Here is a 26,361-nt window from a genome sequence, read left to right as displayed (position 1 = left end):
TCAGTGGAATAACATCTGGAATGGAGACTATAAAATTATCACATTATTTGTAGACGATATGATTGTATCCTTGGAAAATCCAAGAGAATCATCTGAAAACTACTGCGAACAGCAAGAGGCATTCAGAATTGTAACAAGACAGAAAATTCACAATCATTAACAGCTCTCTACATACAACCAACTTTTAGACGACGCAACGAAAGAGAAGGCATCCAACAGCAACAAAAGCACACAGTGCCGAGGGATACCCTTTACAAGGAAAATGACAAAAGCATGCCTGAGCAGACGCTAGCATTTCTCAAATGTTCATAAGATATTTGAACACAGAAGCTGAGACCGCCAGGAAAGCACCTATTTTATGAAAACACAGATGGCCTCCAGGTCTTGGACCGAGATAATAATAAAGAAAATTTTATTTCTTCCTTTCCGATTTGGACCCTTTTTAATTCTTTTTCTTGCCTAACTACTCTGTCTCCAGCTTCCAATACCATATGGGATAGAAAGAGCAAACGCAGACATCCTTGTCTTATTCTTGGTCCGGGGGAAACTTTCTGTCTCAGCACCGAGTGTTCTGTTAGCCATGAGTTCTTCACGTATGGCCTTCATCATGCTGGACAATCTTTCATCTTTTGTGAATCACTTTTACATATTTTTCTCTCCCATTTCATTTTTTTTAATGTGGTAAAATGTACATAACATAAACTTACCCTTTTAAGCATTTTAAAATGTATAATTCAGTGGCATTACACGCATTCACCACTATCCACGGACAGAAATTTATCATCATTCCAAATGGAAACTGTGCACCCATGAGCCCACTACCCTCCAGACGTTGGTAACCACCATTCTGTTTCTGTCTCTATGCATGTGGCTGGGTACCCGGCATAAGTGGAATCACGTGATATTTGTCTCCAGTTCATTTTACGTGATTTTGCCAAACTTCCCCTTTTGTATCTCTGCTTTATTCTACCTTTGGTTGTTTCTAAAGTGGTCTTCATTTCTGTTCAAGTGTTCTTTTTCTTTTCCATTTCTTTCCTAAGTTTTAATTACTTGTTTGTCCTCTCCTTATTGTTTTCTCATCTATTCTTTAATCTTTTAACGCATTTCTTTGGGCTTTTTCTTTTCCTTCAAAGATTATGCTTCGGTCTCTCAAGGAACTGTGAGAATTATCCATCTGGATGTCCATTATTTCATATAAGGTTTTATCTCCTCTTCCTTAGAGGTGTATGTGTGTACACGTGTGTAGTGTCTATGCGTGGGCACTGGGTTTGTTCTTTTCTAATACCGATCCGTGGACACAAACAGCTCTAGCGGGCAAGTATTTGCTGAGGAAGAGCATGGTAGGTTAGGGCAGGTATCCAAGGCAGCCTGAGGCTCCAATTCAGGTTTACTGCCTTAACATCTTTTGTAAAATCTGTTTTTTCTTGCCATGGAAATATATGCAAATAGTCATAAACATATGAAAAGGTGCCCAGCATCATTAGTCATCAGGGAAATGCAAGTTAAAATCACACTGAGAAACCACTACACAGCTACCAGAATGGTTAATTTTTTTAAACTGACATCATCAAGTGCTGGAGAGGCTGTGGAGCTAGTAGACTCTCACATACACACACACCACACACACACACACAAACACTCTACAAACGCAGCCACACACACACATACACACACACAACACTCTACACACGCACCACCACACACACACACGGGGACTGTGAATTGGTACAAGCACGACGGAAAGTTATTTGGCTACTGAAGTTATGCATGTATCTGCTTCCACATGGAAATTCTCTAGCCGCGACTAGATATAGGGGTGTAAGGGGGATGCTGGTAACCTTCTGGGTGGTAGATATACAGGCGGGTTACCTTCGCCATAGTTCATTGCACACATTTATAATTCATGCACTGGTTTGTATTTATATCATATCCAATAAAAATGTAGTGTTTTATTACCCCCCAAAAATATGCTAGACTACATGCAAGGTTCAAACGTGTGATCTCTTCAGCAGTCAGCAGGGAGAGCTTTCCTAAAGGCAAGTGGGAAATAAACACCTTAATTCTCTGAGTCTCAGGGGACGAAGGGTGTGAGTGCAGCCCAGGACTCCTTCCTTCCTTCTGGCCCTAATCTGGTCTCCTAGAAAACTGGCTGATTTGCTCATAACTTATACCACACTGCAAGGAATATACTGACTGCATACATAGTTTTTAAAATGTTAACGTTTTGTACCTCCTTTTACCCCATCGTGGATTAGTCTGAGGACCTGGATAACAGAATTAAGTGCAATGTGGCACGTCTCTCTATCATGTTCAGGTCTCTGGGTAGCAAGTGGCAAAAAAAATTCAATTCAAACACTGGGTCCCTGACATTTGGAAATTGACTGGTTTATGAGAGGAACTATGACGATGTCCTTCACAGAGGTGCTTTTAGCTTCGAGCCTTAACTGAACACAAACGATCTTATCAGGACTTGTCTCTGAGCTCTGCCTTCCTCTGTCTCAGCTTTATTCTCAGCGAGTCATTTCCCCTGGGGTGCCAACAAATTAGCTACAAGTGGCTCGAGGATTCTACCATCCGCATAGCTGGTGAGCCCATGGGGAAAGCGTGTCTCTGTCATGATAGGTCTAAACAAAGTGCTGGGAGGGCTGAACGGTCAGGCTTGGGTTACCCGCACTGGAGAGGGGTCACAGAGTGGACCACCCACAATGAAGAAACTTTAAGGACAAAAAAGGGGTAATGGACTAGGAAAGTATGGTGGCCAGGCGTACTACATTTCCCAAAAAAATAGCTTGTAGGCACTCACCCCACAACCCTGTACCTGCAAGTGGTAATCTCACTCGCCCAGAGATACTTAAATCCATGGGCACATCGTAATCAAAAGCTGGAAGGGGAGCGTTTCAACTTGGGGGTGAAAGAATCCCCAGTCCACTCTTCGGTTTCATAAACATACCACCTTGTTCTGCTGAAGAATCTGGACATGGGTTTTCTTAGGTCCGTCTCCCAAGGCAATAAAAATAAAAACAAAAATAAACACATGAGACCGAATTAAACTTACAAGCTTTTGCACAGCAAAGGAAACCATAAAAGAAAACAAAAAGACTACCTACGGAATGACCGACAGGGCTTAATTTCCAAAATATACAAACAGCTCATAATACTCAACAAACAACCCAATCAAAAAATGGGCAGAAGACCTAAACAGACATTTCTCCAAAGGAGAAATACAAATGGCCAATAGGTACATGAAAAGATGCTCAACATCGATGATTAACAGAGAAATGCGGGACTTCCCTGGTGGTACAGGGCTTAAGACTCTGAGCTCCCAATGCAGGGGGCCTGGGTTCGATCCCTGGTCAGGGAACTAGATCCCACGAGCATGCTGCAACTAAGACCTGGTGCAAATAAATAAATAAAATAAAAATTTTTTTAAAAGAGAAATGCAAATCAAATCTACAATGAGGTATCACCTCACACTGGTCAGAATGGCCATCATTAAAAAGTCTACAAATAACAAATGGTGGAAAGGGTGTGGAGAAAAGGGAACCCTCCTACACTGTTGGTGGGAATGTAAATTGGTGCAGCTACTATGGAGAACAGTACGGAGGTTCCTCAGAAAATATACTACCATATGATCCAGCAATCCCACTCCTGAGCATATACCCAGACAAAACTCTAACTCAGAAAGATACATGCATGGCTATGTTCATAGCAGCACTATTCGCAATAGCTAAGACACAGAAACAATGTAATTGTCCATCAGCAGATGAATGGATGAAGAAGATGTGGTATGTATATACACAGTAGAACACTACTCAGCCGTAGGAATGAAATAATGCCATTTGCAACAACATGGATGCAACTAGAGGTTATCATATTAAGTGAAGTAAGTTAGAAAGAAAGACAATATTATATGATATCACTGATATGTGGAATCTAAAATATGACACAAATGAACTTATCTATGAAACAGAAACAGACTCACAGACATAGAGAATACAATGGTGGTTGCCAAAGGGGAGGGGGCTGGGGGAGGGATGGAGTGGGATGTTGGGATTAGCAGATGCAAACTATTATCTATAGGATGGATGAACAACAAGGTCTTACTGTATAGCACAGGAAACTATATTCAGTATTCTATGATAAACCAATTAATGGAAAAGAATTAAAAAAAAAAAGAATGTACACAGAGAATTCCCTGGCGGTCCAGCGGTTAGGACTCTGTGCTTTCACTGCTGAGGGCCCAGGTTCAATCCCTCGTTGGGGAACTAAGATCCCACAAGCCGTGTGGGGAAAAAAAAAAAAAAGTATATATATATATATGTATAACTTAATCACTTTGATGTGCAACAAAAATTAACACAACACTGTAAATCAACTCTACTTCAATTTAAAAAATTACACACACAAAAAAAGAATTTGGATGTGGTTTTAAAATACGCCAAAAAAAAGCCATCAATTGTTTTCTCCAGTTAATAAAAAAAATGCTCAAGAGTTGGCAGAGTCAAACTCCTGGTGATGTTGCCATTAGAACTGCGACAGATTCTTCTTAAGATCCTCCTGTCTAATCCTCAGCAGAAGAAGCAGCCCTTTGCTGCTCAGAGATTAACTTGCCTTAGATGATATTTTGATATCATGCCTTAGATTGCCTATTTTCACGTTGGAATTCTGTTCATTATTTACATTCTAAAAAACTGTGGCATGAGTCCTGTGTCAGTTTACCTAGTCCCTTACATAACATTCCTTAGCTCAGGGTTTAAAATGGTTACTCAATGAACTCTGAGCCCATTTAAACATCACCACATGGTTCCAGACACAGGTTTCCCCCGTTTTTTGAAAGTCTGCTTTACACCACTGTGCCTTTACTCAAGACCTGCTTTAGTGCCTGTGTTTGCTAATGGAAAGAAATCCAAAGAGGATGTTCACTTTCAGGAGAGAAGCAGGTGAAGAGTGAAAACAGCACACAGCGTTTGTAATTGCTACTTGGCTTTACTCCATTTTGGCTTAGGGACGGGTTCCTGGGAATGCTCTCCTCTGGGACAGCGGGAGAATCCTGCACTGACCTTAGACCGTGGGCCTACTGTGCACAGGCAACGCTTGGGTATGAAGTTGGCTTAGACACCGGTATGTGCTGGAAGCTACAGCTTTTCCCGGTAAAGTAAAAGGCCTGCTCACCAGCAACCTCCCCTTTATCAGCAAGATCACTGTGGCATCTCCATGTGGACTTCATGGTTTTGGCCGAAAGAAGGCAAGGAAGAAGGCGAAGGCGAGTTTGATGGTCATGCCACCTTCCTTCCTTCACCAAGAATCTCTTTAAATAACTCTCAAATTACTGTGGCTATTGAGAAAGCCACAAACATGGACAGCACAAGACACGGAGGCTGGAGTCCTTGAGACTGTACCATTCCTTTGTTCAATAAATATTTACAGAGTACCTACAACCGACCAGATTCTTTGCTTGGTACTGACACTACGTTGAACACGAAAGACAGACACAAACAAATGGGGAAGGGACAGAGTGGCAGAGCCTGGTATTTCAGACATGGTGGTCAGTGAAGGCTTCTTTAGGGAGGTTACATTTAAGCAGGAAAGAGCAGAGTGCAAAAGCCCCAAAGTGGAGGTGTGCTTCTCGTTCTGTGAACAGCAAGAGAAGCACTCCACTAAGTGGGAGAATCATACAAACGGAGCCTGGAGAGGAGGCTGCAGGCCAGGACACGTACGGCTAGTTGAGTATTTTGGATTTTGTTCTATATGTCACAGGAAGCCACTGGAAAGCTTTGAGCAGGGAAGTAAGAGGGTCGAGGGTCTTGTGAAAGGATCACTGACAGCTGGGCGGAGAATGGCTGCAGCAAAGCGTATCAGTCAGGATCCAGCTGTGAAAAGAGAACCCACTCCAGTTACTACAGGTGGAGGGGATCTGAAGAGTAAGAGGGGTCAGAGGGACGCATGGAGTGATACCACTGATGAGAAGCTGCTGAAAATTCCCCTGGCTGGAAGGAACCCAGGGGAGCTGCACCAGCACCGGTGCCACCTGGAGATGCTGTCACTGTCATCCTGTATCTCCTAGAGAGCGGCCACCTTGACCAAGGAAGGAATCATCCCAGCTCCTCTTCCACTACAGAAACACCCAGCAACTGCCACAACTCACTGGAAGCCAGCTGGCAGGAGAACCGGGAAAAGAGTTCACACACTCTGGGTGTCTGTGGGACAGATTATAAAAGGGCAGGTGGAGGACTGAGAAATGACAGATAAATAACCTTCACCGAGTCCACAGTAGAAGCCAGGAAACCCAGTAGGATGCTACATAAAGTGCCGGTGAAAATGATGATGGCTTGAACTAGGGCAAAAGTGGTTGAATTCAACCACTGGTATTTTTTTTTATGGTATTTTTTTCCTTCAACCACTGGTATTTTTTTAATTAATAATATGCATTTTATTCTATAAAGAAATAAACTATGTTCCAATGTGAGTTACTCTGATACGATAATTTTCATAGATTTTTTTCCACGTACGTAACAAATATAATAGAGAAAACTCAAACAATCTCAGCAACTAAGATATATTTCTCTTTCTATGGCCAGTGTTGTAAAAATAGTCTCCAAAACTTTCTGAGAGTTTGTAACCATCCTGTTAAAATGATATACTATTATTTCTTTTAATTGACAAATACATCCATGACAGTCGTCCTTCAACTGGAAAACCACTGGTATTTTTATTACGTTTTGAAACTAGGGCCAAAGAGAAGAGTCAGGATGATCCTAAGGCCTGAGTAAATGGGATGAAGGGTGGTACCACTTCCTGAGACTGAGAACACTGGTGGAGGCGTGCCCTGTATTTGTCTCGTGGATGAAGAGAAACCAACAGTTCTATGTACAGCTACCTTTAAGATGCCTATTATGAATCCCAGTATGAGTGGGATAGAGCTGAACATACTGGTTGGAGTTCAGAGGAAAGGGTGGGACCAGATGGGATTTAAAATCTTCTCTGACCACCATGCACGGGATTAGATGAGGCTGTGACTGTGGAAAGAGAAGAGGTCCAAGGACTGAGCCCTCAGGCACCTGAACACGTCAGGAAGCCTGGAAGGGGAGAAAGGTCCAGCAAGGAAAAACCCAGAGGACTTGGTCACGGAGGGAAAAGGAAAACCGGAAGAATACAGGGTGATGGCGAACAAGCAAACACACTGTCTCCAGAAGATGGCAATGACTGCTGGGTGTGGAGGCCAAGTAATCAATAAACAACTTATCATAAGACTAAAAGAGGGGTTTTTTTCCGGCCAAACAGGACTATAGCGCAGGAGTGCTGTCTCCACCCAGGAGGAAAGCGCTCTGGCGAAGCATGGTTTTCAACACAGTTTCTTATATCTTGTCAGGACAAAGAACACACATCAAACAGGACAGGATACATGCCTTCAAGGTTTCACAAGAGACAGCGAGCCAGCACGACCCCGGCGTCTGGGAGGGAAGCTCACCCTCGAGGGAGCGCCAGCATCGGCGTCCCAGGAAAGGGACAGACATCCCCACCTTCAAAGCGGAGTCCTTCACGTCTGGATAACGCATTCTTTCCCCGAGTGGTGAAAGCAGAGGCACGAGACAAACAACCACGTGACAAGCTGATAAAGCCCAAGTCAAATCAGGTACAAGCCAGAAGGACGTCCGGCAATCTCCGCAGGTGCAGAGGAGAGCGAGGGGAGAACCCAGCTGCCGCGGGCATTGTCACGTGGGTGCGGGGGGGGGGGGGGGTCCGAGCTAGCTGCCCCTCTAGGGAGGGGGGGGCAGGGACCTGGGGGGGGCGGCCCGGAGAGCGGCTGGTAAAGGGTAAAGGAGGGCGTGGGGGCGGGGCTGCTGAGGGGCACTCACCTGGGCGCCGAGTCCCCGCGGCTCCGAGCTGGAAGAGAGCGGGCCGGGCGGGCCGAGGGGCGCCGCGGCGTAAGGGCGACGCCTCCTGAGCCGCTGGGCACGGGGCCCGGCCCCAGCCCGGTCCGGCCCAGCCGTCCGCCCAGCCGTCCTCACCCCCTCGCCTGCCGACTCCTGGGGGCGGGGCCACGCGGCGTCCGGCCTGCGCAGGTCACGTGGACCACGCCGGCCAATCGGCGCGCGGCTCGGGGTCGACCCGGGCTCGCGGGGCGGTGGCGGAGCAGTTAGCTGCGGCGAGCAGTTAGCTGCGGCGGAGCTAGCGCGCCGGCGGGACGGAGGTGCGGCCGGGGTCGCTGGGCCCGGGGACGGGGGGCGGGGATGGAGAGGCACCGCCCGGCGGCCCCGCGTCCGGCCCGCTCACCCCGCACGGCGCCCGATCTCCCCTGTCCCCGCAGGACTGGCCATGGAGCGCGAGGTGCAGCGGGTTCGCGCGGCGTTCGGGTCCGGCCGCTCGCGCCCCCTGACGTTCCGGCGGCGGCAGCTCGAGGCCCTGCGCGCGATGGTGCAGGAGCGCGAGAGGGACATCCTGGCGGCCATCGCCGCCGACCTGAGCAAGGTGCGCCCCCGGGACCTGCGCTCCACGGCCTGCCCCTTTTCCGCGGGCAGCTGTGGCCCTTTCCCTTTCCCTTCCCCTTCCCCTGGATTTGGGTCATTCGTCCGCTTCGTGTATTGCAGGCCTCTTCCTCCGAGTCGGGTTCTTGTCTTTTAACTTTGCGGTTTCTTATGCAGACACAGGGTTTTGCTTGTCGTCGTTGCGCTCGGATTTCCCTCGATGATGTTAGGTGCCACATCTGTGCACCCGCGAGTCACCCGGAGACCTTGTTACGATGCAGACGATGCTTCACTGGGTCTGGGGGGAGGGGGTTTGAGAGCCCGAGTTTTTGTAAGAAGCTCCCAGGTGATGTACCAATGGAACCACGCTTTGAGTAGCAAGGTCTTGGGGGAGTGTTTCGGGTTTAAAAATGGTCCCCTATGTTTTATAACACTGTTGTTACCACTTTGTTTCTAATTTTTCTCTTCATTTCAGGGGTAACAAGGCCTTGCTCTGGCTTTGCTAGGCTCCTTCGGCCCCTCCCCCTGGAAGATTATTTTGAGGGGTAGTAACATCAGTAGTAACAACAGGAACTCTAAAACTTCCTGAATAGCACTTTTGGTGGAGAGGAACTGTGATGTCAAATAGTCGCGGTGGATTTAAGGAAGATACCCAAAAAAGTCTGACTCATTCACTCTACAAGCATTTCCGAGGGTGTATATATAGGATGACTAAAGAAGTACAATAAACTCCTTGCCCTCGAGGGCTTTAAGTTTGGTTGGGAAACAGAACAGGCACAGAGAAAGTGGGGCTATAGTTTTAAGCCAGTGTATTAAGGCTGAAATGTTAAGATATAGGGGAAAGCATAATGACTATGGTTTATAAAGTGTGATCAAGGCACACCATTATTAATTAGGGAAGTTTTCGTGAAAGAGTTAACGTTTAAGCCTGACTTTAAATGGCTTGGATCAGTAAAGAAAGATTTAAAGGGATTGAATATATTAAGAAGGGAATTAGCAAGTCCTTACTGTGGGCTTGGAGGACACACAGGAATCTGCATGGCGAACCAGCTAGTCTGACAGGTTTGCCTGTCCTGATGCTTTTTTTTTTTTTTTTTTTTTTTTTGCATTGCCGTAAGGCTTAGTTCCCCGACCAGGGATCAAACCTGTGTCCCCTGCAGTGGAAGCACAGAAGCCTAACTACTGGACCGTCAGGGAATTCCCTGGCCCGATGCTTCTGACATTCAGGGCCAAGCGTGTCATACCCACAAAGGTTAACTGTGACCTTCTTGTAACAGAGCGAATTCAACGCATACAGTCAAGAAGTCATCACCGTGCTTGGGGAAATTGAGCTCGTGCTGGAGAAGCTTCCTGAATGGGCCGCTGCTAAACCAGCTCAGAAGAACCTGGTCACCATGCTGGACGAGGCCTACGTCCAGCCAGAGCCCCTGGGAGTCGTGTTGATCATCGGAGCTTGGAACTACCCCTTTGTCCTCACCGTCCAGCCTCTGATAGGAGCCATCGCTGCAGGTCTGGCGTCAGCTTCCGTCCTTACGCTGTCTTCGAGAGGCGTGTTCTCTGAAACTGGTTGTACGTTAAGGATAGTGGTTAGTTAAATGCATTTGCTGTGGCGGCTCGCCTTGGTTTGCACCAGCAGTGTATTGAGAATTCATAAACGTTATTATTACTTGTTCAGTGGGCTCCAGAGATCTGTGGGGTGACTGCTTTTTGGGGCCCTGGAGAATGGACCTGCGAGGGCGTAGAGGCACGCGCGAGTCCACGGGCCCAGGTTTGGAGTCACACGTCCATAGCGTCATGTGGTTTCAGTTGCCACCTCTGGCTTTGGATGAACCAGTTGATTCTGTCTGACCCCTTTCTTCATTCAAATAAGGGCTCTGGGAGTCATGCTTGCTTGGGTCTGCAGCAAATGCCAAGGGATTCATTTCTCAGTTAACCAGGATCCAGACCAACAGCTTTATGTGGGCAAAGCTTGTCTGTGCGATAATCCCAGGGCAAAAGGAAAATCCAAGGGTGGGAGTGAGAACAGTGAGAGAAGGCCAGGGGCCTCCCGTCAAGGACCTACGTGGTGAGCACTGAGGAGTTAGCCTTTGGGAAAGAGGCAGAGGGGCGAGCGCTCACGCCTGTGGTGAGGAAGACAGAACGCAGAGCCAGAAATAACCAGAGGAATTAACCCTTAGCCTGTGCTCCCCACAGGAGCTCCGTCTCATGGATGTTAGAATCGCTCGAGTACTAGACAACGTCCTGCTTTTTGCTTTGTTTAGGAAATGCTGTGATTATCAAGCCTTCTGAAGTAAGTGAAAATACAGCCAAGGCCTTGGCTACGCTCCTCCCTCAGTACTTAGACCAGGTAAGAGGACCTTGCCCCCTCTCTGGCACGTCTGTCTGTCCGTCTGGCACACACTCTGCTCTTCATGCTGGCTTGCGTCATTGGTGGTCAGGCCTCCACACTCATTTTCCCTCAGCCTCCCACGGCTGGCTTAACAAGAGAAGTTAAGTTCCAAAAAAACTGCGGAATAGTTCAGCTACTGTAGTGACACAGTTTGGTCAGGCCGGCGGCCTTATCGGCACCCCTGCTGTTAACAAAGCCTCCGCTGCCATCTGGCATTTCGCATTAACCTTTGATCTGACGTGATTTTAGGTGTATCCTTCTAGTGAGTTATTTATTGAGGGGCTGGTACCGTGCTGGGCGCTCTTCACGAGGTACAGTTACGTGAACACACGTCTACATTTAAACGGGCATGTTTGTGGCCCGAAAACTACAGAAAGAAAAAGGCCTCCTGACCCAGAGTGTGGACCCTCACTCAGAGTTACAGTGCTGGCATTGAAGAGTATCGGAAGCTGGGACTTCCCTGGCGGTCCAGTGGTTAAGACTTCGCCTTCCAATGCAGGGGGTGCGGGTCCGATCCCTGGTCGGGGAGCTGGGATCCCGTGTGCCTTGCGGTCAAAAAACCAAAACAAAAAACAGAAGCAGTATTATAACAAATTCAATACAGACTTTGTAAATGGCCCACATCAAAAAAAAAAAAAAACCTTTAAAAAAAGAGTATCGGAAGCGGTGGAGAAAAGACGATCTCTGAAGCAGAGGTCTGGTGCCCCCCGTGGCGGAGATTGTGACGCCACGTGAACTGGGGCCGTTAGCTCTGCGTGGAGGGGTCCTCGGTGCGCGCCAGGGAGACGCAGCTGTGCAGCGTCGCACCTGTAGTCGGCCACGTTTTCTGACAGCGGTCTACAAGCCACCTCCGGTTCTCGGAGGAGCCGTGCTCCCCGTGTTGGCTCATCCCTGCCACGGCGGCCATGGAGCAGTGTTGTCCCAGGGCCTGGGGTACCCAGTGCAGAAGGGCGGTGAAGGCAGTGAGGTAGGGCAGATGCTTCACTGTCTCACTCTGCCCGGATGGGGGTCGTCACTGCGGCCCTGCCTCCCTCGGCTTGTTGGGGACCGACCACACAGGCTCTGTGGATTCAGGCGGAGGCGAGCTAAAGCCTGAAACGCCTGTCGGGCCGCTGAGCTGTGAGTAGAGATGGAGGGGAAACACGGGGCCCACCAGCCGGCTTGTGCTCGGTGTCCCGCCGCCGCTCTTCACACTGTGACTATCCTCTCCCGTGCGATAGCTGCAGACGGTTGCACGGTGCACATGAGGGTTCAGTGCAAAGCGCTGTGACGTCCCCCCATCACAAGAGGAGGCTGAGGCTCAGAGGCGTCGGGTGGCCGCCAGCAGGCACGTGAGCCAGAGGATGACGGGGCGCAGGTGCAGCCCGGACCTGCCCCTGGAAGCGCTTCCCTGGCGGCCTTTGCACACATTCGGGCGCAGTTACTCGGTTCCCCCCGTGCCCTGAGCCCCACGCTGAGCCGCGTGCAGAGAGGACGTCCGGGTGGACGCGCCTGGGGCCTGTCCTGTGGTCACCGACAGTGGCCACGTTCCCACAACCCTCCCCTCTCCCAGCCCCCGTCTTGTGGTTTCCCGGGGCCAGTCTCCACCTTTTCCTGGTTTCACTGAATGTTACGTGTTTACGTCAGACGATAGGATTCCTTCGGTGATGCGAGTGTTTGTCTTTCTTTAAGGACCTGTACGCGGTTGTTAATGGTGGCGTCGAGGAAACCACGGAGCTTCTGAAGCAGCGATTTGACCACATTCTCTACACGGGAAACACCACTGTTGGAAAAATTGTCATGGAAGCTGCCGCCAAGCATCTGACCCCGGTGACCCTTGAACTGGGAGGGAAGAGTCCGTGTTACGTTGACAAAGACTGTGACCTGGACGTTGCCTGCAGGTGAGACCGGTTATCTGGACTCCCCCGGCAGGCTGGCATGCCCTGTACCTCCTTGCTGGGCACTGCCGTTGATGTCCTCACAGGGACCAGAACTCTTTCACAAACCAAGCCTTGGCGCCACAGCCAGAGGAGATGAACATGAGGTTGTGACATCACACAGTTGCCCTCAGGATGAGGAAAAGCTATTTCTGTTCTCTAGGTAATAGACCTGGCAAGAAGTTTTACTGTTCTGATAGCTGATCCAGGAAGTAGGTAATGCCAGTAGGTAATGCCAGGGATCCTGTGTGCCTAATAAGATCTTTAAATTTCCAAAGAAAGGGCATTATGCTGATCTCTTAACTGAGTTCCTTTATTGATAAAACCAATAATTCTCATCTTTTAACTGAGATGAGAATAATAGCATCTTGCATCTGAGAACCAGAAGATGCAAGGTTTCGGGTTGTCTCCGCTAAATCAGTTCAGCTAACAGGAAGCGCCCAAACCCACAGCTGACTGTGCTGGCATGGCGTGGCTCTCCCTCCCTTCAGACAAGGGGAGCGGGGGGCGTCGGCCGGGCTCCGGGTGGGCTCTGTAAGTAGACGTCTACTTGCTGGAACAGGGGACCCCGGTTCGTGGGTTTCCATCCGAGCCCGGGCCCAGCGTCCCAGATCGGGGAGGGCTTCTGGTCCTGCCTGTACCTGGCATCTTGCAGCAGGACCAAGCCACAGCAGGAGCCGTGCTGTCTGTGGAACCCCTGTCCTCCCAGATGTCCTCTCGGCCGGGGTGGGAGAAGGAGGGTGTCAGGAGGCTGTTTCTCTCTTTTCCTGCCGCAGGCAGTGGCTTCCCTGCGTATAAAGTAACGTTTCTCATGAACTGGCAGGAGGCTTTCCCTGCTTTGTAGAACAGCCTACGCCAATTGAAAATGCGTCCTCAGTTCCAGCCAACTGATATAGAGATGAGTTTTCGAAACATTTTTTTTTTATCGAGATTACCAAATACATATACGTACTAGTAATCTTGACAGCTAGCTGAAAAACGTTCAGATGGCGCCGAAGCGCGTGACAGGGGCGTGGGGACTGAACTCTGCCTGCTCGTGCTTTTCCCAGACGCATCGCCTGGGGCAAGTACATGAACTGCGGCCAGACCTGCATCGCCCCCGACTACGTGCTCTGCGAGCCGTCCCTCCAGGACCTGATCGTGCGGAAGGTGAAGGAGGCCGTGAAGGTTCGTGTTTCCCACCTCTGGGTCCACTGGTCTCACTGGGATACAGAGTGAAATCAGATGTTTGCAGGGGGCATCGCCCCACCCCCTCCCGGGAACATTCCAGGAGCAGGTGACTGAACTAATTTCCTGGCTAATGCAAAGTGCTCTCGTAGCGTGGTAGCAGGGTGAGGTTGGTGCTGCACACGCTGACACTGTCCAGTTGATTTGTGGACGGCACAACTCGTTAGGTGTAGAACGGACCTTAAAAAAAAAAGCCCAGTAGCTGTTGTGTGGTCTGGGGAGAACATCGCGAGGCCTCTGCGGTGTGGCCAAGGCCCTCGCCGCGGTGCGGCGATCGAGGTTAGCGGTGCTCGGCTGTGCCGGCGGTTTACAGAAGCCAGCAGTTTCGAGGAACGTGCACTCTTGACGCGGCCATCAGTCTTTGAGGGCGTTTCAAATGGCCATCTCTAGCGAGGGGACCAAGGAAGGCTACACGGTGGTGTCCTGAGCTGAGCCAGAAGGAACGTAGGACTGGGACTGGAAGCAAGGAAGGGATGAAGCTGTGACAGCTCAGCGGTGGGAGCCCCCTGGGTGGAGAAACTATTGGAACCACCGTTGTTCACTCGCCGGGTACTGACCGAGCCCTGAAAGGAAGGCTCTGGAACACCCAGGAGTGACGTAGGTGAGCAGCAAGGTGACGTGGAAGCTGGACGTTAGTGGCGGGACCGCGATGGGGCCGGACAAGGAGAGCGTGAAAGGGGAGCTTGGCCCGACTCTGGGAAGACACTGGGGCTGCTGGGGACGTGCTCGGGTGAGTGTGGTGAGGAACTGGGTTTCCAGGAGGCGTGTGTTCTCTCGTCGCCGTGGCTCTCCACTGGGGGTCACTGGGAGCCGTTTCAGAAAAGCCCCCAGTCCCCCGCTCCGAAGACGGTGGTCCAGCAGGGCTGGGGTCTCCAGGTGATGCTGAGGTGCGGCCAGCGCTGAAAGCCACTCCTGTGGCTCCGGCGTTGGGGCCCAAGAACACGCATTGCAACACGCTGCCCGGGAGCTTCCTTCCTCCCGGGTTCGAGGCGGCTGCAGGGGGTGGACTGTGCTCAGTGCCGCTGGAGAGTAGATTGAGAGCTCCCGCGGGGCTGACTGCTTGGCTTCTGAGGCTCTCTTACTCTGGGTGACTTACCAAGACTGTGTTTTGATCTTTTGAGTGGTTTCACGGTTATCTGTGACTGGTGGAAGTTCCAGTCCAGAGAAGACCTGACACGAGGAAATAGCGCAAAGCTCAGCAAACCCTTTCTGCAAAAGGGGAAACACACAGGCGGTCAGTGTTTTAGGCTTTGCAGGTCACAGGGCCTCTGCCACCACCACCCAGCTCCTCGCAGGACAGCAGCCAGAGCTGATAGGCAAGCGCGCGTGTGGCCCCGACACGGGGCGAGACCCCCCCTACTTGCTCTGTGTCCACCCCCAGGAGGGACCCATGCCAACCCCCGAAACCGTGGAAAATGGGAGACGTGTGTGTGTGCTGTAACTCCTGTCCTTGACCTGCCAAAGAGCTTAGTCTTACTGCTGTTAAAGGATTTGGGGGCTGGGGGGTTGGATTCTGTGAGGATACAAAACCAGATTTGGGGCCATGGTGAATTTTATAATTATTAAAGAAATTAAAATATGGGTCTTTGGTGACAACTAGATACTGCTGTTTTCAACAGGAATTTTATGGAGAAAACGTAAAAGCATCCCCCGACTATGAAAGGATCATCAACCTGCGTCATTTCAAGAGGATACGAGGTTTGCTTGAAGGACAGAAGATAGCTTTTGGCGGGGAGACCGATGAGGCCACACGCTACATAGGTAACGGAGACTCATCTCGTCCTGTAGGGAGGGGCCGCTCAACAGTTTTTATTGACACTCTTTACCGACACTGAATCAACTATTAGGTGTAGAGTGATTAATAAGCTATTAAATACTGCTTTCTGGTATACTGCTTTGTTACAAGCAAGTTAAAGATGACTTTATATATGTATACGTTGAGTAACTCTATTTAGTTGTTTGTATTTACACACGTATTTTATCTAACTTTTTCTTCCTGGCAACCTTGAGAAGCAGAACCAGACTCTGTAGTTATTTCCAGCTTACGGCTGGGAAAACAGCCCAGAGAAGGAAATAGCTCAACCACAATCGCACAGTTAGCCGACAGCAGTCCTGTTCCAGAAAGAACGTTTTCACCCATCATGCTTGACCTCGCTATTGACTTTCTTGTTGTGTTCTTTGTTTTTTTGCCACGAGTATGTATCACTTTTGAATTTTAAACACACTTATCTAAAATAACACCTAAGATGAGGGAAGAATCACTCATGGGGGGCGCAGTGGTTAAGAATCCTCCTGCCAATGCAGGGGACACGGGTTCGAGCCCTGTTCCGGGAAGATCCCACATGCCACGGAGCAACTAAGGCCATGCGCCACAACTACTGAGCCTGTGCTCTAGAGCCTGCAAGCCACAACTACTGAAGCCCGCGTGCCACAGCTACTGAGACCACCTGCCACAACTACTGAAGCCCGCACATCTAGAGCCCGCACATCTAGAGCTCGTGCTCCCAACAAGAGAAGCCACCGCAGTGAGAAGCCCGCGCACCGCAAGGAAGAGTAGCCCCCACGCGCCGCAACTAGAGAAAGCCCGCGCGCAGCAACAAAGACCCAACGCAGCCAAAAATAAATAAATAAACAAACTTATTTTTAAAAAAAAAAGATCACACCTGAAGTTGGCGAAAAAGCTGCTCCGCAAATCTGTTTACCTGTTTCCTCTCATCATCACCAAAAACCCCAACTTTTCAAAAACAGAACTTAAGGGACTTAAACAGTACGGAGAAAAGTATGCTCTCGGCCTGTTAGTTCAGCGGCTCCGTAACACCCCCAGAGCCATGGGGGTTCGTCTTTGGGTCCTGCCGGCCCAGCATGTTGACTGCCTGCCTCTATGCCCATGAGTGGTGAGAGGGAAGGTCGGCCGTGATTAGCTCAGACTAGTTAGGAGCTTCCCCCAACCTGGTCCAGGGTCACCTCACCTAAGCGCGTGGCTCTGCAGAGGGGGATGGACACCTCTCTGGCCCAGGGAAGCCGCGGGCGGCAGATCTGAGGCAGCGGCTTCTGTACCCCCGGGCGTGCTGGAGAAAGCCGTCCCGTGCCATGCCTCCAGGACAACCTGGTCGTAACCGTGGGTGGAGGCAAGAGCACGCTTGTTCTGTCAGGTGTCTTCTCCTGTAGTCGACCCTCCAGCCCATCCGCAGGGTCTCCCCGAGCACTGCGGCTTGGGGACTTCTTGGTGTGGACACTGGACACCCCACAAAGCTCTTCAGGATCCATGTCGTCCTCCGGTCTGTGTCTTTCCCCAGAGTGGACGGAACGCTGAGATAAGGCTTAGGGAATCCCACCATTTCATTACGTTTTCTGAACCTGACGCAGTTGTAATCAAGATCAAAGAGATCACAGGCAGGAACGTACTTCTATTAAGAAGCTGTACTGGTTTGGTCCACCGAGGGGCCCTCTGTGCTCCCAGGAAGGCCTATCCACAGAAAGACGCAGGAATGTGGTGCTGAACAGGGTTAAACACGCGCAGGTTTTACTCAAGCCTGTATCTCCCCCTGGGTTTGCACAAGGATCCCTGATGCACACGCGTGGAGACGTAATATTTGCACGCTTTACCCACGTACTTGGGACTTGTCTCAGTAGACGACACCTGGGCGGGAGTGGGGAAGGGATGGGTGGGTGACCCAGTGAGCCAGACGTGAGGTGAGAGTTTGGCATTTCTGTCTCCTGCTTGAGCGTTTTCATTTTTCAGCCCCAACGATACTCACTGATGTGGATCCTAAAACCAAAGTGATGCAAGAGGAAATTTTTGGACCAATTCTTCCAATAGTGCCTGTGAAGAATGCAGAAGAAGCCATACAGTTCATAAATGAACGCGAAAAGCCCCTGGCTTTCTACGTGTTTTCTCATAACACTAAGGTAAACTTCCCAGCATGCAGCTCGCTCTCAGAAGCCATGCTCCTTCTCTGCTGTACAGCAAATGCTGATTATTTCGTCTGGTGCCAGAGTCCCCCAGTCCTGGGTAATGAGGCCCTGGGGTTAGGGCTGTGACCCTTCCCTTACTCCCTGGGGTCAGAGCTGAGTCTTCGGGGCGAGCGTCACAAGCCTGGTGACTCACAGACACCTGCCATGTCACTGGGAGACGTCTGAGCACCTGCATCAGAAGCGCTTCTGCTGTTGATCTGTAGGGGGTCCTGTGGTAGGGCCCCGGCTCTTACCCACGCGGCGTCCGCGGCCCGCAGGGCAGTGTCTCTGGCGCTGCTGAGGGAGGTGCTTGGGAAGCCTCGGACTTGGCTTTCTCCAGCCACGGGGCTTTGTGGTTGGAGTGGTGTTGCCGTCCCAGCCTGGCCGGCAGACCACACGCCACCCCAGGCCCAGCAGCCCTGCCGCCGCCCTCCACGCGGCCCGTCCGTATGCACCTCGAGGTGACCGGCTGCTGCTAAGGGACAGTGGCCTCAAGGTGGGCCAGTGGGCCAGGAGCCTCTGAAGAAAGGGGAAAACTCGGAAGGGAGGGTGCAGCCAGGTCGAGGAGTTCCCACGGCAGGTGTTTTCTGCAGAGCCTCTGCCGGGGCCACGCAGGGGGTCTCGGGGCAGCTTCTAGAGCTGGTGATGCTGGCGGCGCTGGCGCGGTACCGATCTCTACAGACCGTCCGGGAAGACCGGACGTGCGGGGCTCAGCTAGGAATGGGTTAGTGGTACACAGCGGTCTGACGGTTGAAATGACCACAGGCAGTGGTGGACAGAGTGGAAGCTGCGGTCTGCGGCCCAGGCACGGGGCGGCGGGTCAGGCTCGGTCCCAGGGTCAGCAGCGACCTTTGCTACAGAGGACTTGGTGGGTCAGCAGCCAGGGGAGGTGACATTTACCAGTCCAGTGTCATCGTGCCCATTCACGTCCCGGGCCAACCAGCGATTTCCTTCAAAAATAGGATGCTACCTCTGAAATCTTGAATCTTTTTTACATTTCCTAGAAACGAAATGATACCTGTTAATCACATGCCATCCTTTAAAGCAGAGATAGAGAAATATTAACAATTTTTAAAACCTGGAATATAGCCTGAACCATCCCTGGTAAGAAAGGCCCTGGCTGTGGTCCCGGGGGTCCAGCACTGGGGTGTGCCCGGGTGCATGGGCCCAACTCTTCAGGTCGTCCGGGTCTCACTCAGTGCCCCCAGCCTCGAGGAGGATGTGGGTCCCAGGCCAGGGGCGACTGACCCGGAGCCTCTGTTCCTTCTCGTCCTCAGCTCATCAAGCAAATGATCGACAGGACGTCCAGCGGGGGCGTCACGGGCAACGACGTCATCATGCACTTCATGCTCAGCTCCCTGCCCTTCGGAGGCGTGGGTGAGGCCCCCTCCCGGTCACTGCCCCTGCAAGCCGCTGCCTGGGGTCCACCTCTGTCCCGCCCCCTGCTCTCCATCCCCAGTCTGTAGTGACTGTTCTTTCTTGCGTTGCTTCACTGGTTTATGGATCTTCTCCCAGATTCAGGGCATTTCTTAGGCCAAAAATCAGGTCTCAGGTGAACTGATAAATGCCCTCTGTCCTTTATCGAATGAGGTAGCACATGACGGGCTCACAGCGCCAGGAGCAGACAGCAGCCAAGGGCTTGAACGTCCCTTTGCTTTTTGGGGCTAAAGGGGCAAAACCAAACAAAACACTATAGAAAGTTACAAGGGAAAATGTAGTAGCCTCCGAGGCATAAGCACTGTTAGCGTTTTGGCTTGTCGTTTAGATTTTCTTCCTTAAAATGCACGTCTCTTGACACACGTCACAGAGTCTCCCTGCAGCTTCAGCTGTCACCTAGGTGATGCCCCAGCGGCCCGGCCCCAGTAAGCTGCGTGCCGGGTGCCTCGTGCCACGTGCTCGTCCGCCCGGCTCACGTGACCGAGCAGAGACGTGAGCACGGTCCCGGAGCACAGGTCCGAGAGGCCTGTTGCCACACAGCCGCTTGACCCCGCTGTCCTGGCCTTGGGCACCTTCCAGGAGCCTGGAGGAGCAGTGGCTCAGGCACGTGCCACGGCGGGAACAGGCACATGCGGCTCTTGGAGTGGACCGCTTGGAGTCCCGCTCGGGCCCTGCCCAGCCCCCTCTCCCTCTCAGGAGATGGGCTCTGGTGAGAGTGAGCTTGGTCCCTGGCATCAGTGACAGCCAGCACCCCGGGAGCTGCCGGTCCCTGCCCTGCTCTCGGAGAGCGTCCTGTGCCAGGGGCCCGCCGTGCGGGGGGCGCTAGGAGGGCGTCCTGGAACGAGCCACGTGCGCCGGTGGGGGGGTGCAGCCGCGGCGCCGTGTGCACGGAAGGAGCGCCGTCACCCACAGCGGAGCCCGTCTCATCTGTTCCTTTATTTCAGGGTCCAGTGGGATGGGAGCGTATCACGGAAAACACAGTTTCGATACTTTTTCGCATCAGCGTCCCTGTTTATTAAAAAGCCTGAAGCGAGAAGGCGCAAACAAACTCCGGTATCCTCCCAATAGCCAGTCGAAGGTGGACTGGGCCAAACTGTTCTTCCTGAAACGGCTCAACAGAGGGAAACTCGGGCTTCTGCTGCTTGCCCTCCTGGGCGTCGTGGTGGCGGCGCTCATGAAGGTGAGTCCCCGGGACTCGGGCGCCCGGCGCCTCCAGGTGCACCTCTTGCGTCTCGGGAGCACCTCCGGTCTTTCAAGCAGCTCTCTCCTATTAACTTCCAGAGCCTAAGACTGAGGTCAGGGAGCTTCAGGCTGCTGGGCCGCCCTGCTTTTCCAGGCATCCCCGGCTGCCTCTGTGCTCCAGCGGCAGGGATCGTGCAGCCCACAGGCCTCAGTCCTTACAGGGGGCGTGTGGCAGCCTCTGGTCTGCGAGTTCAGAGCCCCGTCGAGCGTGCTGCCGAAGTCCGAACCGCCTCACCCTCTGACCCTCTTGCTGTTGGTGACTGAGCGTCAGTTTGGTTCCTGGCTGTGCAGGAACCCGGTGTGCGTGGAGGTGGAGGACAGCATGCCGGGGACAGGGCTGGTGGGGAAGCAGCTGTGCTGGGGGAAGCTGGCCTGTGGCGTTTCTCTCTGGTGACTGGCCGTTCCGGGCATGGACTTGCTAAGAGACCCTCATGACGGCCAGCGTCCGAGGACGGTCCGTATCCTCGGGGCGGGGCCAGATTCTAGCATTTAATGGGAACAGCTGTGTTCATATCTGTATTTCGTTTAAATGTTGAAAGGGGGTCGGCTCACCTTACAGTGTCACAGCTTTGGTGGAACTGGACCTGCCGGTCACGTCTGAGATCGTTTGGGTTTCCTCGGAAATACCAGGCTGTGCTGAGGAGAAAGGCCCTGTTGATCTTTCTGGCAGTTCACAGATTGTGCCGTCCTGGGAGCCAGGAACGCCAGAACCCAGCCCTGTGTGTTGAGAGGAGGTTGGGCTGTTTCTTTCCTTTCTGTCAAGTGGGCCAGCTTGGGGTGTGTTCTCTTCCAGTCGTTTGTTTTTCTACACTTGGAGGCTTAGGCGTTATCAGAAAAAGAATGTCTCCAGACGTTCTGGACCATGGCCTGGAGCGTCAGAGTGTGAAAACTTAACTTGGCCACAGGTTTCCAAGGGTGAGGTCGGCTTGCTGGACTCCCAAGATTAGAGGTCGTGGCTCAGCTGGGTCTGGGTGAAGCATTCATTACTTCCAGAAAAGGATGGTCTCATGCACTCAGCTATCCCAGAGGACATGCCTGCTGACCCACTCATAGTCACCTTCCTTTGTTTCAGAATTTGAGAATAATCTTATAAAAAGCTCCAAGTCGCTATTTATTTTGGTTTTGAGTTGTTTCGTTTTTTTTTTTTTAAAACTTCGACTTTAGAATTCATGTAGCAGACTTAGTGAATCAAAACATCTTGTGGGGTGTAGAACTTTCTGGGTTTTTTTCTTCCGCTTCTTCCTGAGGTCGGAGGTGCGCTTGGGTCTCTGGTCACTGTTAGCCTATCTTTCTTCCCCGAGACGTGGGTCCCCAGCCTGACAGGCATCTTCTTGGTCTGGATGGAGTTTCTTAGCCTCATGGAAAATTCGGAGGTGCGGGCTGACTGTGCCCCGTATTCCCAGGAGGGCTCCCCCAGGTGCAATGCCCCGTGCCCCACAGGCTAGGGCAGGCCAGGTGGCCCGCCCAGAGTTCCCGAAAGGGTTTGGCAGACAAACCTTTCTCTGGTAGGGTCTAGAGAAGCAGCAGTGTATAAAAACGTTTATTCGGCTGGGAACAAGAAAATATGGCTTTGATCCCGGGCTCTGGGATCGACTTAATTATGGCTTCGGCCGAGGCCTCTTCTGAGCCCAGAGAGCGAGGGCACGGGCACCCGGAGGTCCAGGCCGCTTCCAGCCGCACCTCTCTGCGCTCCTTACTGGGAGCCCGTGTGTTCGTCGTCCCGATTGTTTTGGATTCAGTGTGAGACGGCGTAAAGATTTGGGGGTTTCTCTCCTCTTTGCTGCTTCTCTGCTCTTCTCTCTGTGTTTTTACCCGCTTCTTATCAAATCACCTTTTAAACAAATGACTCTGAGCCTAAACTGTCCATTTACTTGAGGAATCTACTGGCGGTAACTGCAGACATTTTTCTGAAATTGCTTTTTGCACTTAGTAGTTATTTTGTTATGTGCTTGAATATGATTATAGTAATTCACTTTACTAGAATTAGAATGGATTTGGAACATTTTAAAATGGGAAACTGAAAGCGGCAAAACTGTCAATCCAAAGGGAACATGTCAGAACCTCAGAGTGGGGGAAAAAAGTTGAGGAAAATAAAAGGTTCAAATTGAACGATGTCATCGGGCCTTTGAAAATGAAATCCAACGTTTGAACTCTGCGGTTGTGGCCGTGCTTCTTTAAGCCTCAGTGGGTACTGGTGAAATTCACCACTGGGGGAGGGCATGACCTGTCATCCTCAGCCCGGCCACACTTAAGACTCCTTAGGGATCTGTGGGCCTTGTTGACATGGTCCTTAGGACAGACGGTACGTGTCAGGGTCCCGATCCTGGGCCCATGTTCCAGGGCTGGTGGGGACATTGTAAACCGGTGGTAACCCAGATTCCTTTCTCCTCCCCCAGGCTGGATGCTACTGAAGAGTGATCCGTGCCGCCGCGTCATCCTCTCTACCGAATTATTCTTCTACCAAATAATTAATGAACCAGTAATTTTGAAATCCTGCCAAAAATTGTAAGACAGTATGCAAATGCACCATCGCCAAACCTAAAAGTCATTGCCACTCACCATTAATAAAACTCACCGTTTCAGCCAAAGCCCAGCACTCGCCCGCCCAGTAGTGAGACACTCGGAGAACCCCCATCCCTAGAGCTCTGGGCTGGGGGAGGGGAGAGCGCGCTGGGAGAACCTGAGTTCGCAGAACCTGCTCAGCGACTCTGCTGCTCAGGGGACATGGGACACCCTGCCCTTACCGCGGGCATCACCCTGTGGCCTTCCAGAGCCCAGCCCCGCCCAGGCTTCCAGGTCTCAGTCCAGAGAGGTGAGGCGAGGTCTCCCAGCCCCCGTGGGGTTCGAGGCACTAGAACTGAGGTATGGGGGCTCCCTGTCCCTCGTCTGTCGGGACTTGAAAGCCTGACCTCCGGGAGTCGGCCCTCCTCTCTCATCCACTCTCTGTCCTGTCTCGTGCTTGGTCTGTGATGGTCCGTGCGGCCGTCCACACGTGGTTTTGTGACTCATGTCACTCACTCAGAGCATCTTGTAAATCCTAGGGCTTCCTGGAAGACAGTTGCCAATTTCATACAAGTATCAGCTATCATTCCTAGGGTGCAGGAGTTGTAGAGTTCTGCATCTTACAAAACCCACCTGGCATTTTTTACTGCTGTCCTGAAAGTACTCATAACAATACTTATCCTCGCATAATAGGACCTTCAAGTTGCAAGTTAATGGCTCTTCAAGGACAAATCTAAGTTTCTTATTTCTGTAGCACAAGGCAAGTAAATTTCCCTTTTTTAGACTTGAGAGAGATGCCTTTCTGAATAGATTGGGTCCACAGAACTTAACGTGGGGACCATTTCCCGTCCTGGACGGCTCTGCAGCCCTGAGAGCCTCGGGGGCTGGTGAGTGGGCGTCTGTAGGAGGACCCTGAGCCACAGCAGCTGCCCCGCCAAAGGGGACGGAAGACACAGGGAGATGACACCACCCCCTACCCCCACCCCCCGGACCCCGGCCTGGGGCACTTCAGCCAGATGGAAAGTCTGAAGGAGAGCCCTCGGGGCAGGGGGCCGGTGGTGGTCCGGGCTGCAGGGGCCGCACCCTCCCCGCCTCCACGCTTGAGAAGACTCGGCTGCTCAGTGAGAGAGTGTAACTCACTCTAGGAACGTGTGATCTACCACTGAGTGAACTGCTCCGTTAGGCTGTCTGCAGTATGTTACATCTGCATCACAGGACAAGGTGGTGAGAATCCATCACTAGACTAGTTTAGGAAACAGCTGCTTAAACCACTATCAGAATAATCAATCATAAAAGAGCTCAGACAGAATTTCAATACGGAATTTTCATTTGGTATATTGTACGTTACACTTTTTTTATATACAGCAGGTTATTAGTCATCCATTTTATACACATCAGTGTACACATGTCAATCCCAATCTCGCAGTTCATCCCACCACCACCACCACCCCCCACCACTTTCCCCCCTTGGTATCCATACATTTGTTCCCTACATCTATGTCTCTATTTCTGCCTTGCAAACCAGTTCATCTGTACCATATTTCTAGATTCCACATATATGCATTAATATACGACATTTTTCTCTTTCTGACTTACTTCACTCTGAATGACAGTCTCTAAGTCCATCCACGTCTCTACAAATGACCCAGTCTTTTTCCTTTTTATGGCTGAGTAATATTCCATCGTATATATATGTACCATGTCTTCTTTATCCATTGATCTGTCGATGGGCATTTAGGTTGCTTTCATGACCTGGCTATAGTAAATAGTGCTGCAATGAACATTGTAGTACGTGTCTCTTTTTGAATTATGGTTTTCTCCAGGTATATGCCCAGGAGTGGGATTGCTGGGTATGGTGGTTCTATTTTTAGTTTTTTAAGGAACCTCCATACTGTTCTCCATAGTGGCTGTATCAATTTACATTCCCACCAGCAGTGCAAGAGGGTTCCCTTTTCTCCACACTCTCTCCAGCACTGATTGTAGATTTTTTTGATGATGGCCATTCTGACGGGTGTGAGGTGATACCTCACTGTAGTTCTGATTTGCATTTTTCTAATAATTAGTGATGTTGAGCCTCTTGTCCATCTGTATGTCTTCTTTGGAGAAATGTCTATTTAGGTCTTCTGCCCATTTTTTGATTGGGTTGTTTGTTTTTTTTAAGATTGAGTTGCATGAGCTGTTTATATATTTTGGAGATTAATCCTTTTTCCGTTGATTTGTTTGCAAATATTAAACATTCTAATTAAGCAAAATGATTGACTTGTCTACTAGTATATTCTGCTTCAGAATAAATACATTGTATTTGGTAAAATTGGCATGAATTGTAATAACGTTCTTCGTTTTCAGATATCCCGTTGGAGACAATTCTTTGACCACAAGTTTTCTCCAACTATAAATCCATTTTTTTGCCTTTATCTATCGAAAGGTGGTGTTGGTCACCTTTCTTTAACTGATTTTTTCTCATTTTAAATTCTCAGCCAAGAAGATTTTTCTCAAGTTTTACTTTGTCATTTGTGGGTTGTTTTTAAAAATAATCTATAGAGTAGATAGGTTTTTTTTTTCCCAACTATATCCTCCTTCCCCATCTGCTGACCCAAAACAAGTATTTCTGTAAGCACGTTCACGAGACACCAATCCCATAAGGTTTTACACAAAAACTGGCCCCACTGCCGACCCTGCCTAGAAGGGGTTTGTAAAGCACACCAGCATCTTAAAGATCCCAGGCCTACAGAACCTTTGACGTGCCGATGTGTGTTGTTTCCCGAACTTACTTGAGCATGGAGTCCGTTTTCCTCAATACCTCTCAGCCTTAGGACACGTGACGTGCCTCTTCTGTGCTCCGTACCTGGTTGTTGTGTTTGGGTGCAGAAGCTGTCTTCATGTCACATGAGGATGCAGGCCTCTGCTTTCCTGTGGGCGGAGGGCCTGCAGCAGGATCCATGGCATGTTGACTCTTCAGAACCAGGGTTCGCACTCTGCATCCTTGTTTCCTATTGACCTTGATCAATAAATCCGTCTGTCTGTGGGTGTGTTTATAGCTACTGACGCTGAAGGGACTGATGATGACAGGGGCCAGGCTGCTCGCACTGGGTGGCGGTGTGCAGGCTGGAGCCCAGAAATGGTCCCGAGTCCCAGGCCTCAAAAGCATCCTAGAACTTGGATTAGCATCAGATTCCAGCCTGAGGCCACGTGGCCCAACGATCTGGGCTTCACTGCCCTTGTTTGTATC

The 26,361-nt window shown here is 50.8% G+C and overlaps 1 protein-coding gene and 1 pseudogene across 3 annotated transcripts; one reads left to right on the top strand and one right to left on the bottom strand.

Annotated features, from left to right (window-relative positions):
- The window catches only part of LOC132414155 (receptor-binding cancer antigen expressed on SiSo cells pseudogene), a 109,813-nt pseudogene extending 101,809 nt beyond the window's left edge, over positions 1 to 8,004 (bottom strand).
- On the top strand, positions 7,649 to 25,384 carry ALDH3A2 (aldehyde dehydrogenase 3 family member A2). 3 transcript variants are annotated; one of them, XM_059996511.1, is made up of 11 exons: positions 7,649 to 7,668; positions 8,309 to 8,469; positions 9,743 to 9,974; positions 10,727 to 10,812; positions 12,526 to 12,734; positions 13,820 to 13,937; positions 15,617 to 15,758; positions 17,740 to 17,906; positions 19,229 to 19,328; positions 20,333 to 20,568; positions 23,027 to 25,384. In XM_059996511.1, the coding sequence occupies exons 2-11, from the start codon at positions 8,317 to 8,319 to the stop codon at positions 23,039 to 23,041; spliced, it is 1,458 nt and encodes a 485-aa protein (XP_059852494.1). In that variant the 5' UTR covers positions 7,649 to 7,668; positions 8,309 to 8,316; the 3' UTR covers positions 23,042 to 25,384. The 3 variants fall into 3 exon arrangements, with proteins under 3 accessions (XP_059852494.1, XP_059852493.1, XP_059852492.1); XM_059996510.1 differs by having other exon boundaries at positions 7,649 to 7,716; XM_059996509.1 differs by lacking the exon at positions 7,649 to 7,668 and adding an exon at positions 8,114 to 8,191.
- Positions 25,385 to 26,361: the final 977 nt, after the last annotated feature.

This window comes from Delphinus delphis, chromosome 19 (assembly GCF_949987515.2).
Source record: "Delphinus delphis chromosome 19, mDelDel1.2, whole genome shotgun sequence".
NCBI lineage: Eukaryota > Metazoa > Chordata > Mammalia > Artiodactyla > Delphinidae > Delphinus > Delphinus delphis.
Note: the sequence above shows the minus strand (reverse complement) of the source record. Positions and strands in the feature narration are given on the sequence as shown.